Source organism: Strix aluco, chromosome 9 (genome assembly GCF_031877795.1).
Source record: "Strix aluco isolate bStrAlu1 chromosome 9, bStrAlu1.hap1, whole genome shotgun sequence".
Lineage (NCBI taxonomy): Eukaryota > Metazoa > Chordata > Aves > Strigiformes > Strigidae > Strix > Strix aluco.
This window is the reverse complement of record NC_133939.1, coordinates 31,759,496-31,779,406: the sequence shown is the minus strand read 5'-3', so window position 1 is coordinate 31,779,406 and position 19,911 is coordinate 31,759,496. Positions and strand designations below refer to the sequence as shown.

Genomic DNA, 19,911 nt, shown 5'->3' with positions numbered 1-19,911 from the left:
ATAGTAATTCGTGACCTGTTGCAAATCTACTAATTGTCGGAGTGCTTCAAAACAAGAAATGACTAGCTCAGCTTTTCCAAAGAAAAGAAAATTCACTAGAACTTTTCCAGTTATTACTAGCACCAGATGATACATTGTGTGTTTTCATGTCAGTCTTTACAAAGAAGTACTTTGTAGTGTGAAGAAGGACTGTGTTGTAAAAACGATGATCCAGAACTAAGAAGGATATCTATCCATGACCTGAGCCCAGATAATGAAGTGTCTCATCCACATTAGTAAAACATTAACAGAGGTTATTGGTTGTCATAGTAAAATCAGAGGCTGCACTGAATGTAATTTCATTTACGGACGTTCAGAAAATTGACATCACGGCCGCAAGAACGTATAAATAACCAGCACACTGCGCTCTGATCAACTGCAGCAACGTCTCTGAAGGGAGCATTCTACAGGCTCGCTCCTCTACAGGCATAGCAGAAACTGGATTTTGTAAAGTATACTGAGAAGCTCCTTTTTATAAAGCAGTTCTGAGAACGCCTGAGAGATTTTTCCTCTGCCTTTAATTGTGTTTGCCATTTCTTTAAAAAAAGCATGTGCACGGGAGGTTGTGCTAAGTGCCTGGGAACCACTCTTATCCCCCTGGCTGTGCTATGTACACTCGCTAACATTTTATTATTTTTCCCTGGAGGAAAAGTGGTTGAAAACAATCTGCACATTACAGATGAGGTTTGGTACTTCGGAGGCATCTTGGGATCTGGTGTATTGGTGAGTACATAAATTCAGACATTGCCACCTTTCCACCCCCAGCATGACTTTGCACTGTTGAATTTCCTCAGTACCTCAAATGCAGGTTCCCACACTGCAAATTCTTCTTTTATAAACAAAAAAGTTACAAGTCATCCAACTGTTTTGCAATAAGTAACTTAATTTAGTGATAAGGAAAAAAAAGACATAGAACTATTATATTTAAAAGCAAATGTAACTTGAATTCATGCCAATTCAAACCATATTTCTGTTATTGGTAGATGATCTTTCCTGCCTTGGTATTTTTGGGCCTTAAGAATAATGATTGCTGTGGATGCTGTGGTAATGCGAGCTGTGGAAAGAGGTTTGCGGTAAGTGAGAGGAAACATGGCAAAAAAGTAAAAGCTAAATTGTTACTGATATATGTATCTTCTGTCCAGAGTGTAGGACACAAAGTCCTGCCATTTGTTTGAGTGCTGGAAAGCAGAAATAGCAGGCTGTTAAAAATTGTGGATGCCTTTAATGTTGTACCACAGGTACCACAACGGTACTGCAGTGTTGTATTTTGCTATCACAGTTAAAACTAATTTCTGACAGATCTGCACTTTGTGTTGCTGAGCATAACAGTTCTCTCTTTAGCCATTTTTTGTTGGCAGTTTTAAAAATTATTCTGACATTCCCAGGTCACTGCAGACCCACACAATGGGCTGTGAGTATCTCATTAGGTTCATAGGAAATTTCAGGTTGGAAGAGACCTTGGGAGGTCACCTAATCCAACCTCCTGCTCAAAACCAGGTAAACCAGGCTCCACTTTCAATGGATAGCTTCCTTTCACAACAGAAGTGAAAATTTTCAAATGGATGCCTTCAGACACTAGTAAACATTTCAAGCATTTTAGTTTAAAAATGAGATTAGAGAAAAAATAAATCTATTTCTACTAGGAAAGTCTGTCCTTTTGAAATAAATTGTTTGGCTCAAGTAGATCATTACACTTTTTTATAAAGGAACAGGTTTTCAACTGAAAAAAAGGAAAAAACAAATAGGAAAAGAATGATAACTGTGATGTTAACAAGGAGCCTTCCCTAGATCCCCTGTCTCTGATGCTCTCTTGATGCAGCCCCAACAAAGCAGGTGGAAGTGCGAGGTGGGGGAGATGGAGCCAGGTACACCTCTTCCCCGCACTGTACATCCCTTTTCTGTTAGCAGTGAACATGCTCTAGTTCAGCTTTGAAGCCCACGTGTAACTGGGCAGCTCCCGACCTGCCAGCGCGTTGCTGCTGCTCGCACTCCACGGTGCCGCTGAGCGGGCGCGTGGCTGCAGACGGGTGCTCGCCGGGGCACTGGTTCAGGCTGAGCCCCGCGCGCCCAGCGTCGCCCAGCAAGCCGGCAGCACCTCGCTGGAGACCCACCCGAGGGTGCAGCTGACAGAGACCCGTCACAAGCACCGAGTACACCGTGATGAGAGTGTCCTGGTGCTCTTACCACAGCATGGCTGGGAACTGAATTTGCTCTTGTATGTTCACAAACACCATTACTGTGATGTCTACTACACAAACAGGATGTATAAATTAGCCCCACCAGATAAGCGAACATACAAATGCATGTCAACGCTCAACCAAGAGCCTTGTGATGTCTGAGTAAAAGCTAACAGACCTGAAAGTATGTCTCTTTTTTCCCCTCCACCTTTTCCTCCACTTTGATCCAACGAAAGACACTACCTCTACCTACAAACTATTATGGCTACAAGTGCTTCAGAATTCAAGCAAGGCATTAGCTTTTGCATGATTTCCTTACATATTGGTATATATGAAAATGCTGTGATGGAAAGCCAGAAAAGTAAAGACATCCTGTCCAATCCACTCCAATTGCGCTATTAGAGCGAATGAGGACAAGTACCTGCGAGGAGATGAAGTATAACAATATGAAACCTGAAGGGGAGACTCAGGAGGGAAAAATAGAATTACTTGGTCCAACTACGACCAAGATACTAAAGCTAACTTGTAAAGAGTACTGTAGATGTTTTTTTAATGCCTTGAGTGGTCCAAGACTTCAGTCTTACTTATAGTATCTTGAGAAAGACATCCACTTCGGTGAGACACAGGACCCTGAACAGCACCGAGGTCTGCTGGATAAATCCTGTCTGAAGGGGAGGAGTGCCATCTGCTGCGGCAGCATCCACCCCTTCCGTCTGCAGGCAGACGGGGCTAATGCATTTAAAGCTTCTAAATACCAGTGCAGGTATGTGTTACACATTTATTAGGTAATTGCAAACTAATATATTTTAGCTGTTCAGGAGCCGACTATTTTAAAAGCTGAATTTAGGGAATGTACATTCACATTAATACGGTACATTTCATTGTTTGAATGAGAACAAAAATAACATTATTTTTCTCTTCATCAGATGTTTTCTTCTATAATATTTGCTACAATTGGAGTCCTGGGAGCTGGATACTGCTTTGTTTTGTCAGCAGTAGCCCTAAACAGAGGCCCTAAATGCTACACTGGAACACAGTGGACCTATCCTTTCCAGGATGGGTAAGACAAGACAATCACAAAAAGAATTTATACATGTTTTAAGTCTGTGATATGATTTAGCTTCCAAATCTGTTGTATAAAAATGGGAATTACACTGTTCGTCTAAAACACAGAAGCTCTTAGAAGAGTCAGCAATGCACAGCAATACTAAATAACGTTCAAGAGCATGGATGTAAAGAATAGCAAGTACAATCAAAACTACTGAGTTTCAAAGGAGCCAGTAAAGAGAAATGCACAGCTTCTAGGTTATTCTTGGGATGATAAGCAGTACACAGGGAAAATTTCATCTAGGTAAATAGCAGTGACATTTTGAAATGGTATTCAAATGATTAATGTGCCATTTTACCTCACTTATGGAATTTGGAAGTTGTCTGTTCCTCACACTCTGCAACTCAAGCGTGTTTGCTGTCATCTATACTTACCATGTTCAGTGGGGCGGTGTGGAGAACACAAAACCCAGCAACTCAACTGCTCGGGGCTGAAGCCAGCAGAGGTCCAACAGAAAACAGGGCACAGTGCATTACCGAGGAGAGTAGGTACGATCAGAAGAGACCAACCCCTCACCACCCGAGAATCTTTAATCAGTCCTCCTCAGTCAAGAGTGACCTAGCAGCATTTCTTGCATAATACACCACAAAACTATAGTTTAGGTTGAAAAGAAAAAAAAAGAAAAAAAGAAGTATAATGTTGTATGTTACACATTATCTGTTCATGGGACAGTGAGGGCTGACCTAAGGCTTTGGTCTAATTCTGGCATTCTTTGCAAAAATATGCTGTTTCAAACATAATTTTGGTTGCAGACAAGGAATCACTTGACAAGAACACAGGAAACAAAACAGCATTAAGAATATGCAGATGAAGTATAGTAAGTGGTTAAGCAGTTCACAAATGGAAATGTGAAGGGAAAAATTACGGAAAATACTTTTACCTAATACTGCTGTTCTTCAGATGAGGCATCTAGAACAGCAAAGGTTGCTCTTTTCTGCTCAGTGGGCAGGAGGCAACTGGTCTTGTAGCATTTGATATTTTGTTAGGAAAACTGAGTTTATTCATCTTTTATCATACTGTTTTGATAATTCACTTGTTTTGGTTTTATTACAATGTACTACAGTAAATAAAGACAAATATTTCGGTGTAGAATGCAACATTGCTTCCTTGTGCCCAACTGTATTTTGAGGTACTGAACGCCCCAATCCAGCATCAGGCCTTGCACACACACACATGTGCACACACACACAAAAATCTAATACTGTAATCAAGTAAAATCCCAGTGTTTCTGGCAAGGAGGAGTTCTGGGAGGCGCCGTGCTCCCAGGGAGACCCCGCGGGCCCCGTATCTGTGGGTGCCGACAGCCAGCAGATGTCAGCAGGGCTAATGTCGTCTTTGTAACTGTTTTGTTCCCCCCCCGCCAGGAATTACCTTGCTAACCACACATTGTGGAGCGCATGTCAGTCACCCGAAAACATCGTCCCGTGGAACCTAACCCTCTTCTCCTTGCTGCTGATCATGAGTGGGATCCAGGTAGTGCTCTGTGGCATTCAGGTGGTGAACGGCCTGTTTGGAACAATCTGTGGGGACTGCAAATGTTGCGGATGTTGTGGGGTGAGCAACTGATGGTTTTCTTTCACTACTTTGTGTACTGGTAATAGTTATCTATACACGTGACCAGCTGACTGTCCAAAAAACTAAACTAGCCTTCGTTCAGCACCATGATTGTCATGATTGTGTTTTCTAAAGTACAGCTGAAACCCTACAGAGTTGCCAGGTGCTGAAAATATGATCTCAGTCCGTATTTATGGGGTTTATGTGACAGCTTCCCATAGCCACTGGGAAATAAAAACCTTTGAAAGTCACAGGGATAGCAGCCACTAAATTACCTCCATGTTTTCATTCTTCCAGGAAGATGGAACTGTCTAAAGAATATGAATGTTGCAGACAGCCCTCCTTATCTTGGGAGGCTCCCTTCTGCAGCTGCTCCGTAACGCAGCCCTGGGATGCATCGCCTCTGGCTAAGAAGATGAGAATGACGGGCACTTCCCCCACTAACGTTACGAAGCCCTGACTCCCTTTCCAGCCTTCCTGAAACCCCTCATCATGGAATAAAATAAGTGAAATTCAACTCTGGCCTCAGTGATACATTGTGAAAGATGATAAAAGAAATTATTAAAAAAACTCTTTAGAAACAGCTGTCTCTCCCACCTGTTCCGGTGGATTGCTAGGGAATTTGAGAGTACCCTTTATATCACCACCCACTGATGCAACCATCTTACATCTACTCTTTCATCTGTGGTTAGCAGCTGTCCTGCACCTCATCTCACATTTGTCTTGTTTTATTTATATGAATCCTTTGGGAACATGGAATGTTTCTCATCAGCATTCAACAAAGGGACGGGTAGCTGCATAGTGTACAATTTTGGTATATTAATAAACAGAACACATAAATCTTTGCGGGAGACTTGGGATAATAAATAACAAACAGGAAGCTATGATACGTAAAACCAAAACCAACGGGTGCCTCATGAGTCAATGCCCAACTACACGGTGGTGTTCGACCATGAGCTGGTACACAGCAGATACCGAGACAAGGCCCACAGGTTCCACCCTGTGATCCCGGCTGCACCCACACCTTGCCCTCGGGCTGCACTGAGCAAGTGTGCACCAACTGCAACCAGCAGCTCGGGGGATCCAGCATTTTAAAGTGCCAGCAACAGTGTTCCTAAATCCATAGTTAGGGTTAACACCTGAGGCTCTCCCCTAGCGTTTAATTTCAAGGGAGTCACACTGAACTCCAGTGTCAGTGCTGCAGTAGTTGGAGATCGCGCTCTGTGTATTTACTGAGCAAAACGTCCAGTGAAATCAGGGAGAGGGACTGATCATAGATTGCTGTAAAGAGAAAGATACAGTGGGCCTGTGGTACTCCTGGGAGAAAAGTCACAAGTAAAGAGAGTACAATGCTAGAGAGGAACAGAACGATGGCAGCAAGAGAGAAACCATGAACAGGGAGAACTGAAAGTGTTCAAACAGACCAACTTGAACACCACACGCAGTTTTAGAGTGTACAAGTGTCAACATATATACACATATACAGATATGGAAATCCTAGCAGCCTAAAGAAAAAATATTAGTATCATTTGTAAAATCTGAGAGATGCACATGTCATCTGAAGCTTCATTATTCACCCGTAAAAACTGGCTGCTCAGTGGCTGGTTGATCAGGGTGCCGAGAGCATGGCAATTTTGACAGTGTTTGGCATTGCTTCAGCTGAGAGTTTACATAAAAAACCCCACATAGGTTATTTAACAACCCAGATTACAACATGTGGAGCGTGTGCATGTGGTTTTGAGCCCATACATTTCAACCTCAGCCTGACAAAACTGGTGCCCCTGCATGGCTCAGCTATACAGAGTTGAAGCTCTCGTTACTCATTGTCTCCAATAAATAGACTACAACGAGATGGCACATTAACCACAGCCCAGCGTCCCTCGTCAGGGAACGCTGCATTATTTAACTGGCAACTCTTCGCAAAAGGTTCATTTCTAAAATTAGGAAGTAACATACACAAAGTTAAAAGACATCTGCTCAGCCAAGAGCAAAGGATGTTTTCTAACATCAATTCTAGTCTTGAATGTTCATCAACCCCAGTTCAAAACTCCGGCTTCCCCTTCATGGCTTCTGCATTACTGACAGTGTAACCAGCAACAAGGCAAACAACGGCAAACCTGGAGCAACCCTCCTGCCCGCGGAGGGGGGACTTACCCCTGAGGGCGGCCACTGGCCTCACAGCGATGGACATGAATAAAAACCCGGATAAAATGCCTCTGAAGCTTTTTCTTGCCACGTTACTTTTTCACTGGGACAGGACACCCCGTTTATCTGAAATCAGAAAAGCGCTGCCCACACTACAGGCCCTTCTAACGGACACCTTCACTCGGGAAGCGGACCCGCTGCGGGACCCTTTGCTGAAGCACAGGCTGCTCCCGCCAGGGGATCCGGACAGTCCAAACCGAAACAAATCATTAGCAGGCGCTGAAAAACGCACCATTAATCTCCTCATTAACTGTGCCAGCGGGTCAATGCCATCACCTGGAGGCTGCCGGCAAAGGCCTCGGCCGCGCCGGTGCCGGTGTGGCGGCGGGCCCGGCCCGCAGCGCGCCCTCCCGGGGCCGCCCCCGCCGCCCGGGGCTGCAGCCCCCGCCGCGCACCCCAACGCCGCCCGGGGGGCCCCGCGGGCCCGAGCTCCGGCCCGGCCGGCGGCGGGAGCTGCCCTGGGCCCGGCCCCGCGGCCTCCCCCGCCCACCTCCTCCTACCTGCCGCCGCCTCGGTCGCTCCTGAGGGGAGGGCGGGAGAACCCGCTCCCCCCCCACCCCCGTCCCGGGCCCGGCCGGGCTCGGCTGAGGGAAGCCCGTCAGCCGCGGGTCACAAGGAATCATAGAATTATATAGTCCCAATAGAAACAAGGAAGAAAACACCAGAACGCCCACCCCGCCCTGACACAGGGTCTGAACTTTGCTGGGCTGCTGCACGCGGCTGCAGTGGACAGAGCTGAGCGGTGGGGGACGGGCCCTGCTGGCAGCGGGCAGCGCCGGCTCTGAGCGCCGGGCGGGAAAAACGCCCGAGAGGGGCCTGCAGTGGAAGCAGCGCAGTGGGAGCGCCCGGGGGAGGCCCTGCGGGGAGGCCCTGCCGCGGCCCTGCGGGGAAGCCCGGGGGGGGCCCTGCGGGGAGGCCCTGCCGCCAGCGCTCGGAGCAGCGGCCACTGCGGGTCGCACCGCTGAGCCGTGGGGAAGCAACGGGACATCACTTCCAAGACGTGAGTTGGCATCGTCAGGAACAAACTGAATGACCTCTATAGACAAACACACCTTCAGTGCTTCTGCCAGAGAAACCTGATTAATATTCCTGAGTAAATAAACCGTGAATTAACAAACACACTTCTCAAAACAGGCTCAGGAGCTAGTTTGTACACTTCATGTTTCTGTTTGGTGGAGACTCCAGAGCTTTTTTATCTAAACACAAGATAGTGTTAGAAACGTTCTAACAATTAATTAGAATAAATTATGTGAGGGAGTGATTCAAGGAAGAGTCTTAATTAATAGTATCAGCTGGATTGGATCCTGAATCACCCATGTCATGTTCCATAGCAGTGAAGACCAGATCCTCAAATACAAGCCCATGTTTCCGTTTCATATCTTGTTCCAAGGGAAGACAACAGGCATTTTCTTAATGCAGAATTTAAGAAACTTCTTGAGTAAGGGATCAGACTGAAAACAATGCACTATTCAAGTCCCCAAAACAGAACTTAACAGCAAATGGACTTGGTGCTAACCCTTCTGCTTAGAGATAATGGTATTAAACATATTGTAACAAAACATTTGTGTGTGTTAGTGAATTATGCATCACAAGGTGCCACTAAAAGAAACAAGTAATGGTGGCACTGGGGAGGACATTGCAAGCATTACGAGTAAAACTAACCACCACTAACAGCCATAACAACTACTAATAAACTGATACATAACGGTAAAATAACCCATTGCATTTGCAAAGTCCTAATCATTTAATGAAAAATGTATGTCTTTTGCATAAATAGTATGTCTGTACCTTTACTCCAAGCTGCGTTACACAGTTCCCTGGCACATGCGTACTAAAATCCTCCAAAGAAAAAGAAGAAACAATTTAATAAACCAATATGCATCCAAAATCTTTAACTTCATTTATATTTGTTTTTCATGTACAAGATCAAAGAAATAAAAAAAAAAACCCAAACCAGAATCAAACTCTGGATACAACAGTTTGATCTGATTGCTTTTGATACATAAAATTTGTTGAAAGGTACTCAAAATTAGAAACAAATGCTCACACATGTCATATAACAAAATGAAAAAAGTAAATAAAAAAGTTAAAGTACTAGCATGTACGTAGATGTAGTGTATTAGGAAACAAGTTTATTTGAACACCCATATTTTTCTGTATTTAAAATAGACATTTTAATCCTTCCCTTCCCTTCCCCCAAACAGCATTTGTTGTCAGAAAGTCAAACCCAATCCCTCCCCAAGTTACATTCTAACAGTATTACCAGAATACAAACTGTAAATAACAACACCCCATTACTTCGTATCACCAAGACTTACGTGTGCCACCCTCAGTGATGGCCAACAGTAAAACTGACTGCTGGCATATTTATTGTATTTCTACAAGTAGACAGTGTACATTTAGTAAAGTAAATGTTCAAAACTTGAAATAGTACAGTGAAGTATTGTCAGCAATAAATTTAGTGTCTTAAGAATTACATATGCTTTGAATACTTAGAAGTTCTGCCATAAGCCTGTTTAAAGCCAGAAGGAGAACTTTAAAAAAGAGATTTTGTTGCTGCTGCACTTTGTCTGATACATCCTCTCCATCACAAAAATGAAAAGCTTACCGTGTAAAGAATCACTTTTAACTTAACCATGATTTGGTTCATCACTGAGCAAAGATCTTGGCAGTTGTTTTACACTGGAAGTTTTGTTTCACATTGCACCCTCCTGTTCCAAATCTGCTGCTGGTTTATTATGGAAATAATATGGAAACATAGTTTCTGATTTTTTTACCTCTTTAAGGTTTTTGAACCAAGACACTTAACCACCTAAAACACCAATGAAAGAGGAATTGAGTTTGTAGCTTCCCAATTCCAATAAACATCTCACGTGGCTTTACTGGGAAACTGCACCAGTCTTCCCTGTGAGAAGCGCGGCCTTCAGCGGGCGAAATCGGTGCAGCCTCACACCAGCTGAGGACCCGCTCGGCTTGGAGGATCTTTTGGTATGACAAAACTTAAATTTGCAATAGTAGAGACTTACTAGCAGATGAACAAACTGCATTTTCTAAAGAGAATCTACTGATGAGCCATATCGACTGAATCCTGACAGAGCTCAGACCTGCAGCTGCTGGGGATGGTTCTAGCACCAATGGAGTTCAGTTTGTCAGGCCCCTCACGCAGTGCTGACGCGTTGGCATCGCTACTAGATGCCAAAAAATCTCCAATTCTTTCACCAAAGTCAGTCATGTCACTAAAGAACAAAGCCTTAGGACCACCTGTTTTTCATTTAGGCTGCCAACCTGAAGAAATCCTTAAAAGAGAGAGATTAATCATAATTGGTCAGCCCTGTCAGGTCCCCTCTTTGTTGAAAAGAAATTTCTGCTATCTCAACAGTTAGCACTAGCAAAAATAATACAAAAACCCAACAAATAACCTCTCCAAAAGAATAAAAGAAACACAATGCCCATTCAGAAATTAAATTCTGTGCAGAAACAATTCTGCTGTCACATCTCGTTTTCTATTAAAAAAAACCCAAAACATAAAAAGAGCTACTTTTCCCTATGTAATAAAACTTCATGACTATAGGTCTTCACCTTTCATCTCTTTTTTCAAAATTTCAGTGTGTGTGCTTTTCATTTTCCATCTTCTGACACCATGTACACCCAGCAGTTCCTCACTGACAAGGTAGTTAATTGTATCATGTTCTCCCGTTATGTTTTTTACTGAACACTGGTGATTCGTTTCTGTGCATCCCTATCTGCAGCCACCCTTCCTGGCAAGGTCTACATTTGTTACATCATCGTTTGCCTTCCAAACCTACTCCATATTCCCATCACTTCATCTCTGACCTTTTCACCTACCTTCACTCCACCAGATGGAAAAAAGCCTTTAGAGATCAATACTCTGGTGCATCAGTAAGATCTTGTTAAGTGTTACTAGACCTGGCAAACACACATTTACACTGAGTGCTACATCTCTTCCTCTCTCTACATAGCCTGGATTAAGCTTAGAGAAATGTTTTAATGCCTTTCATAAAAAGACATATTTTTCAATATAAAAAGCTTAAATTCATAGATTATAAATAATATAATTTCAAAATATTTAAGAATTTTAGGACTTCATTTGCATTTCAGGGGAACCGCAAGCTTAATGTCCTTGATGCCTTCTCAGTCCCAAACCTCTGCTAAGGAAGTGTTTGTAGGATCTACTACAGGAAGACAGCCACAGAACACACCTCGTGTCCTGCACACCTCCTGCTACAAGTGAAAGACTTAAGAGCCAAGCAGCTTTACCAGAGAAGTTACAGCACTGCCTGATAAAGCCACCACCTTTTTCCATGTATACAACTACATGTATTTTGACATTGTCAGTTAAAAACATTATTGAAAACAGTATGAGCAAGGGTTTTTTCCCACTGCATATGAAATTAACAAGTTGTGCCACGTTTTTCAGACCTGATTTTAAAAGCATGTTCTTGCATTTATTTCCCACAAATTTTATATATATAAAAAATTGTTTGTTCATGTGTTAAGTTACAAAACTGTAGTGCTTAATATAATAAACATCAAAATCTAAGATCTTTAAAAAAAAATTGCTTCTTTATAATACATTGCTTTGTTTTTAAAAGGCAGCAGTCAGTACCAGTCTGGTTTATTTTGCAACAATACTGTAGTGTAAAAATGTTGCTAAACAATTCTGGTACTTTCAGATTGGAAGTATTTATTTTCCAAAAACTATACAGTAATATACTGAAAAAAGAAACTGCAATAGTACTGTTTGTGCCTTTACAAATATATAATGAGAATTATTATGGTTGATATGGATCAGATTTGATCTGTATTCCATACAGCACAGTTAGTTACTAAGAATGAAAAAAAGATTTTTAAAGCTTAAGTAAGTTGATAAAAAAAGCTTCTGATACTATTGTCATAAACATAGTAATAAAACCGCTCTCGTGGCCTGATGCCGTGCATGTTTTTTGAACTAAGTGACCTCGTAGTTAGCTTTCGTGATTCCTGAAGGGTTTGTGATGATAATCAATACCTAGGAGATCAGTCAGGGACATGCACAAACACCACCCACTTTCTGTCAAAGTGAAACATTTCTGCCTGGTCTGAAAAGGTGAAGAAGTATACGGATATCTAAAGTGGTGTGTTTTTTAAAGAGGAAGAAATATATATGCATATATGTGGTGTGTGTGTGTGTATATATATATATATGTATTTTATATTTAAATTAGTGTCAATCAAATCCAGGCAGAGATTAAACTGACCATAAAGATGATGTAACAAAAGTCATTAAGGCAGTAAGGTGTACCTCTTGAGGATTTTCAGATATTCTACCTCTATCTCAAGAGGAAAAAGAAATGCTGAATTGCATTGTAGGCCCAATCAGCACTGAATGATTACAGCCAGGTAAGGAAGGGCTCGTTTTTGTTGAGTACTGACTCTACGTCGTTGAGGATAGGGATCAAGTCTTCTGACTCTAGAGTCCCAAGATCAACGTTTGTTCCTGGAAGACAGTCGAGGAAATCAGGGAAACGTGTTTGTTGTGGATTTATGTTCATTGTTGTCTGTGCTATAGTTTCTCCTAGGAAAAGTAAAGAAGAACTTTTGAAATACCAAACTCTTCTTTTGGGTAATTTAAAACAACATAATTGATATAAAAATTAGACTCCCCCTTTCCCATACGTGTTTGTGAGCATTCCTGTCCTCTACAAACACTACCTCAAAACCGTATCTGCTTGCAGAATGCATATTCTTCTAAGAGTTAATTTCATATCCTTGCTTTGCTCTCAAAAGCACAAAAGGCCCTTTCCAGCAGCGTTGGAAGTAATCGGCCTCTGACCTTCCACTCGGGAAGCACGACTGTTCAGAGTTCACTGGTCTGCACAAGGAGCCATCCCACCCATTCTTATGTAAACCCTCTCACCTTCTCTTGGCACAAGGGCCAATGCTGCCCATGGGGCGTAACTGAAAAAAGTGTTTTTCTGCAATATTATATTACTTTTTTCATAAATTAATAATAACAAGCATGAAAAACTTAAATAGAGAAACCTTTCACTCTTTGCATCATCTAGAACTTCTGATGACTTCAAAAGGAAGTTTAGGTGAGGAAGTGCTGAGAATTTCACTGTCTGGAAAAAAAGCTGTTGGTTTCCTAGTAATGTATTTCAGTATTTTAAACACCATGAGGATGCTGATATAAAAATAAATACAGACCAAAACCTAAACTAGCTAAATACATTCTGTTTGAAGGCAAAACCAATTTTGCCATTGTAAGAGACTTATCAGTGAGACTGATTTCCCAGAGTTAGAAAACGCAGTGATTTGTACCAAGAATGTAGCCTGAGACCAGATTTTTACTACTCCTACCTTGGACTATGGCATGAAAACACAAATTAAGGCTCACATTTTCCAACTTTTAATTATTTTGTTTAATATCAGTCTAATGTAAAAGGGTGGAATCTGGACCTAAGTTAAAGCTGAGAACCTTCCAGGCATGAAATACCTTTCAGGCATTTTCCCCCCCAGTCTCAAGTCTGTTCTCTTGCAGAGAAAAGCGAGAGATTATCATTCAGTTATGCAATTATAAAACATAAAGTTATTCATATCGTATACTTTAAGCTAAATCAGAGTATTCTACCTGTATCCATCTCATCTACGTTGCTGAGGAAATCTTCAGGTGTTGTTGGTATACTGTAGCATCCCAATCCCAAGCCACTGTCTGTACTCTGTTCCCTGGAATGGTATGGCCCGCTGTAAATTGAAACATGAAAAAGCCTCAGTAACGATGTTCTGGCAGACACAGCCCCTGATCATGGTGCTTGAAAAAGGACAGCACAGTCAGTTAGATATTAAAGTTAAATACTGAGTCGTTAAGCCTCATTGTCAACGGTTGGCCACTAATGTGGTCATGTTGTATCAGCCCAAATATAAAGCGACTGAAGTGGGACCACTCTTAAATTCTGAAATACACACATGTATATATAACTCTTTGAACAAAACCAGTTCTGATAGCCTAAAAAACCTGAGTTTCTTTATACTTAGGTAATGTACCTGTTCTACCTGCAGCTTCTACATATACCTACAGTAAATTAAAACCATTTTGCTTGGTTTTTCTAAGCTTCCTTCTTGAAGTATAAACTGAAATATTTCAGGTCAGCCACCCAGCCATACCCTGTTCACAGTGAGTACAAAAGAAGATGATACAGGAAACTACTTGAGAAAGACAGCTTTACAAGTGTAGAGAAGGCAACAGAACCAATTGCCTGATGAAGAGGACATGAACTTGCCTGTTCAAGAAAGGATCAGATCCATTGTTTGTAATAGGCCTCATGTCTTGTGCCATGGCAGGTGAACTCACAGCTGTCTGAACTGGGACCATGTTCTCCGGGTCCATGGGAAGTTGTCTGCATAGAGCAGCTTCCTGGAAAGGCAAAGAAATAGAGGGAAGGGTTATTCCAACAGCTCAGAAGCCCTGCAGTCTTGTAACAAGCAAACATGTAATATATACACATCTTCTTATTTAGGGCAGTAATTCTAAGCAGTGTAACTGATGCCTGTTTGTTCACACTGGTGTGAAGAAGCCATGACATGGACAGGCACCGTCTGTCCTGCCCACCCACACTGGGCTGGCTTACAGCACTGCAGAGCCACCTTCCAGCCGCTGCCAGGGCTGCAAACCAGCCCCGCCGTCCAGCCAGCGGGCAGATGTGCTTGAGCACCTTCTGATCAGCTTCACACTAACCCAGAGACCCTGCCTGCCTGTTCAAACGAGCCTCCCTCTTTTCACGTGATGCCAATCACAAAATGCTGACATCAATGGCTTTAGGGGCAGAGCTGTCACAGCAGCAGCTCTAGCGAGGAGCAGAGGCAGACAGCCAGCGGAAAGTCCAACCTCCAACAGGCACAGCTACCTGCAGAACCACTGCATCTCTACAGCCTTGCTGGCCACAGACATAACCCCTACAAAATCAAATTACCTGCATTATAACTTCAGACACCTCGTGTGTCACCTCAGCATCAAACACCAATGGGCCTGCACACCACAAGTGATCACCCACAGCCTGCCCACGCTTCGTGGGCCAGCTGACCCCAGCTGAGGGCTCTCACCTCCATACTAGAGCTCTGTAACACTCAAATCACCATTTCAGTTTACTGTTCAGTTGAGTGCTGGAGTAGCAATAATAAAAGCAGTTTAAAACCTTCAAACTCATATTTACTCTCCCATGTATTTGTCTAACAGCTTACCTTAAGTAAAATTGTTCTCAGTTCAAACTGTTGCGAAAGAGAGCAAGATGAGGCACGGAACCTATGTGCGTTGCTACTAGATTACATCATTTGCTATATACCAAAGCAGAAGAATATCACTCGCAAACATGAAGAACTTAACATGTTAGAAGAAAACCACTGGAACCAAGACTTTGACCCAATAACCTTTAGAATGAACCCTTCGCCTAATAATAAGCATCTGCCTAATGACCTGTCCTCATGTACACTGTCTTCAGGATGACAAACGAGCAATTAGAGCCAAAGGAAACTTGTTTCAGAACTCTTCCTGAAAGATGAATTCTTGTAGCGCTACCTGTGAAACAACCGTGACATCTAGTGGTACAGAGGCCTATGCAAAGGGTGTTCGGCTCCAGGGGATCTTCCAAATATCCTAAGACCTTAAAATAATAAAGCTGTATCTGTTTTTTACCTAGTTTGCTCAACCTTTTTTTTTTTTTAAATGAAATAAGCAAACACCTCTCCTCCCTTAAGTCCATGATTCCTCTGGTAGCTTTCCAAAACAGTAAAACACAAAGCACTAGTAGAGATTTCTGAACCTCCAACTACTGAAAAAATGCAGTTGCACATAAAATTGAAGTTCACTGCAAAAAATACAGTGTTATTGACCAAGGGAGTTTCATATCTTTAACGCTCCATGAAATAAATTTTCTTCCTCCCTTGCTGAACTGCAGAGAAATAGGCAAGAATTTCCTCACAGCTTTTTATTTCTCTTACAGACTGACTCAAAAAATGCCCAGCCAAATAAACAACACTGCAAAGAGCAGATAATTTCTTCCATCTATTGCTGCTGGCTTGTTCCATCTGGCAAAAACAACCAACCAAAACTGCACCTGTACTGACTAAATTTAGGTTAATACCAGTACACAGGCTGCGCTTTAAGGACGTTCCTCCCACAACAGCTGAAGTTCCAAGATGAGGTTTATCTAACATGGAGTAAGGCACTCAACTACCAAGGTCAGTGTGTTTTTCTGAGTGCTGAAAGCCCTGGGCACAGTGTGCAAACTCTTTACCGCAAATACAGTGGAGCAGCTCCGAGCACGCCCAGCAGGTTCAGATCTAACCGCTAGCTGTTCCATGTGACACTCCAAGATGAACTTTCTGATAATGCAGCGCCTGTGCCACTTCAATAAACAGCTATGACTGTACTTGGGACAACTAACTGTAGCTAACGTGAGCGAGGTGACAACAGAACAGCTTTTACTGTGGGCTAGATGCCCAAGTGTGTGCCACGGGCACGCTGAAACCTGTGCTACTTCCGTGTCACTGTTAGTGGCCCTCTGAGCTCAGCTTAGCCTGCACCTGCCGCGACCACACCTTCTCTCTACAGAACACCACAGGCGCTGCCTTCCTCCAGAAAGACACAAAGATTTTTCTGTATCATACTGTAAGAGGGAAAAACCGAAAACATTGTTAACTTCTGTAACTTACTCCCTGTTTCCCCAGTGATTTAATTTCCAGAAGTAGCTCAGAATAGACTATTAACGAAGCAAGAACAAGGGCTCAGAGACTACATTACTGCTGCGCACCAGGCTGCTTATCCTATGGCCAGTAAGATGAACAGTCATCCATTTGAGAAGGATTTTTGTTAAACTTGAAGGTTTTTCCCTGAACTGCCTTCCACAAAAGGGAAAGCATTGCAAAATGTCCATTCTTTCCAGGGCACTGGACTTACTGCTCCTGCACAAAGTGCTGTGAATCTCACATGTATTTGCAGACCCTAATGCTGGCTGGCTGTCCTCTGTCCTGCAGCTCACCTGTGCAGTTGGGGAATTCAGACAGTGATCTCTGGAAAACATGGTGCCAACTACTGCTTGGTCCAACAAGGAGAGATTAATACCCAGGTTTATTAATCACATCCCTAGGTACAGTAACTGGCCCTCCCAACCGCTAACCGCAGCAGGGCCAACAATCCATCCCAGGAATGTTTAATCTATTTACATGATTTAGACAGGCTTTGCAAAGCAAGGCAATTTGTGAGCTGAAAAGCCTCCAGCATCCTAAAGAAAGACTCACGCTGGCATTTACAAAATCTAAGTTCCTGTCTCTTCTTTTTTTCAAGAAAAACCACCTTTATTATGAAGTTACTTGACCTACCCTCACTTGGGTAACGGCGTGACACCTCCCATGTCTTTATTTCAATGTATTGCATGTTGCTTGTAATATTAACTCAGTGTGCACTTTATGATACGGAACAACAGACTCCTGCACACTGGAGTCAGAGTTAGGCTGGGGAAGCTGAGCACTGGCTCTGCCACATGTTGAAGTATGCTCCTCCTCTGCTGCTGCCTGATGCAGGTGGTTTGTTCAGAAGTCACATTACAATTTTAGTACCGCTACGGATGTCAGACTTCTTCGCTTCCTTGATAGTTATTACAGCAATGGTCAATAGTAATGGATCAATTACACCATCACAAAAGCTGTGTGATAGCCTGCTATGTCCTGCTCTCTATTCTAAGCATGGTTACAAGGTTCTTAAGAATAATATTCAGGAATCTCCTACCCTAGGTTAAAAAGTCTGGCAAAAAATACCAGAGACCTCTCGCAGCCCTGTGAATGGCAATATTACAGTTGCAAGCTACGAGAATAGCCTTGGCTACTCTAATTAGCTCCCAAAGGCAGGAGTGCCTGCCATTGGCCAGCAGACAATCCTCAGCATTTAGTTCAGAAAGGACCGAATGCCCGTCATGATCTACTTGGCACTACTGCAGATGCTATTTCAAAAACCCAGAGGGGATTTAAAAACTAAATAACCAAACTAAGTTAAAAAATCCCACAGTACTCTGACATCACAAAGGCATGTCAAAAAGCTTCGTCAGTGGTTATCTGCGAAAATCTTTAAAAGCTTCGAAGCACTGCAGTGAGTTGAACTATTCACTGCCTCTGAACACAACCCTGATGTAAACCCCTTTTTAGCCAGATGCCAGACAAATCTAGAGATTCGCTGTCACGCTTCCTGGAACCCTCCTACCCTCCTTGGCAGAACTGAACGGAGCTCCAAGCTTAGCTGCCAAACAGTCACTTCCAACTGGGGGAGGCATTTTTATAGTGAGTTTACATTGCTAGTCACTCCAATTCCTTTTCTTCCTCATGAGAAGTGGGAAGTGAGACATGTAGGTATCGCCTGCGCTGTCGGTAAATCAGACTGCGGGCCAGGCTGTGCGGTGCACAGAGCACAGCAGGGCACTCCTCTGTTCAGGCTGTAGCAGGCCAGTAAGGCTCCACCCTGTGAGGACAAGAGAGTGATAAATCTTCCTCTGCACCCCCATACACCACTCCTTCTACAGCCTCTTTTGAGCCCCTGTATCTTTCCATGCACAAATTTATGGAATAGGATTGGGAGATCAGAAAGGAACCTCTGCGAATTGTTGCCTTTCTGGGGACTGCTTGCGCCCCTCCAAATAAGGTGCAAGATGGCACCTGTGCACACAGAGAAGTGCTGGGACATCTTCCCTCCAGGACTCTGTCAGAGATTTCTTACTGACATCACCTCTAACTACTTCCAAGAAGCTCTTGAGCAGCAAGCAGATTCTCCCCTTCCCTTTGGAAAGCTGACACAAACAAATCAGTAAGAAAGAAAATTAACTCTTTCCTGAATGACAAAACTGAGTAAGGAAACATTTAAATAGAAGCCATCATACTGGCTTTCTGAAACGCTGCCCTCCTTCCCTGGACTCGGTATGCAGTTCTAGAGGCTTTACCAACTAAATGAAGAGTAGGACAAAGAAGGAAACGAACTCCCCAAGCAGAGAGGATCCAAACTGCATACTCCTCCCAGGTGGGAGTGCCGCTCCACCCCGGCAGCTGCGGCCAGGAATGGCTGCGGGGTGCCCGCAGCTGCTGCCGGGCTGAAAGGAGGTTTGTGACCCACTGAAAGAATTCCTCCCCTCTCACTCAAGCTCTCCGTGCCTCCTCGCAGTTGCCAGCAGCAGCAGGCACACTTACTCAGCGTTTTTCCCTTGGATGGGTTACACTACAAAAGCAAAAGCAGCAGTGAAGGGTCAGGACAGGAGTAACTGTACTCAAACACCGATGACTCCAGAGGGATTTGTCACATTCTTCCTGGGTGCCAGGGTCAGGAGCGCTCAGGTTACTGGCAGCACGTTCACAAAGTTCTGTGAGGAAGGATGGATTTTGCATCTTGCTTTCCTTGGGTGATAAATATGTTGTTCCCTAAGAGATACAACAGTTCTGGAAGCTTCAGTAATGCAAAGTGATAGTGTCCTGCTTTGTATAATGTGGAGCTTGACCAAACACCACTGGTGCGGGGTGGTGCCGGGCACAGTAAGCTGGAGGCTTGAGTAAGTACAGCACAGCTGCAGAGTGCTGGGCATCTGCTAGTTTCACAGTAAACCAGTCAGCAGAGCAGGGAAACCAGCCCTGGTGTTAATGGCACAACTGTTTTGAAGCTTAATTTGTTCCTGTCCTGAAGCAAGAACAGAGCCAAAGAGAGTAAAGATAGCTAAGCACGTTATTAACACCCTGACAATTATGACTATGCTCATACCAGATATCTCCCCTCTCTCCCTACACTCATCTCTATCACATTCT

General features: G+C 43.3%; 2 protein-coding genes across 2 annotated transcripts in view; one reads left to right on the top strand and one right to left on the bottom strand.

The window, feature by feature from the left end:
- Positions 1–356: 356 nt before the first annotated feature.
- On the top strand, positions 357–5,395 carry TM4SF4 (transmembrane 4 L six family member 4). Its single transcript, XM_074834480.1, has 5 exons — positions 357–762; positions 1,023–1,112; positions 3,143–3,276; positions 4,689–4,878; positions 5,176–5,395. Exons 1-5 carry the CDS (start codon positions 589–591, stop codon positions 5,191–5,193), a joined length of 606 nt encoding a protein of 201 aa, XP_074690581.1. The 5' UTR covers positions 357–588; the 3' UTR covers positions 5,194–5,395.
- Positions 5,396–8,960: 3,565 nt separating this feature from the next.
- The window catches only part of WWTR1 (WW domain containing transcription regulator 1), a 73,748-nt gene continuing 62,797 nt past the window's right edge, over positions 8,961–19,911 (bottom strand). Inside the window, exons 4-6 of the mRNA XM_074834468.1 lie at positions 14,364–14,497; positions 13,715–13,827; positions 8,961–12,658 (exon numbers count right to left, since the gene is read on the bottom strand). Of these exons, the coding sequence (XP_074690569.1) occupies positions 12,474–12,658; positions 13,715–13,827; positions 14,364–14,497 (432 nt within the window). The 3' untranslated portion in view covers positions 8,961–12,473. The remainder of the gene's footprint in view (positions 12,659–13,714; positions 13,828–14,363; positions 14,498–19,911) is intronic.

Bases quoted from the DNA above. Each gene is read 5' to 3' on its own strand.
- TM4SF4 (XM_074834480.1), top strand. From the start codon at position 589: ATGTGCACGGGAGGTTGTGCTAAGTGCCTGGGAACCACTCTTATCCCC. The intron at 763-1,022 runs GTGAGTACATAA...TGTTATTGGTAG, and splicing joins TCTTGGGATCTGGTGTATTG to ATGATCTTTCCTGCCTTGGT. The intron at 3,277-4,688 runs GTAAGACAAGAC...CCCCCCCGCCAG, and splicing joins ACCTATCCTTTCCAGGATGG to GAATTACCTTGCTAACCACA.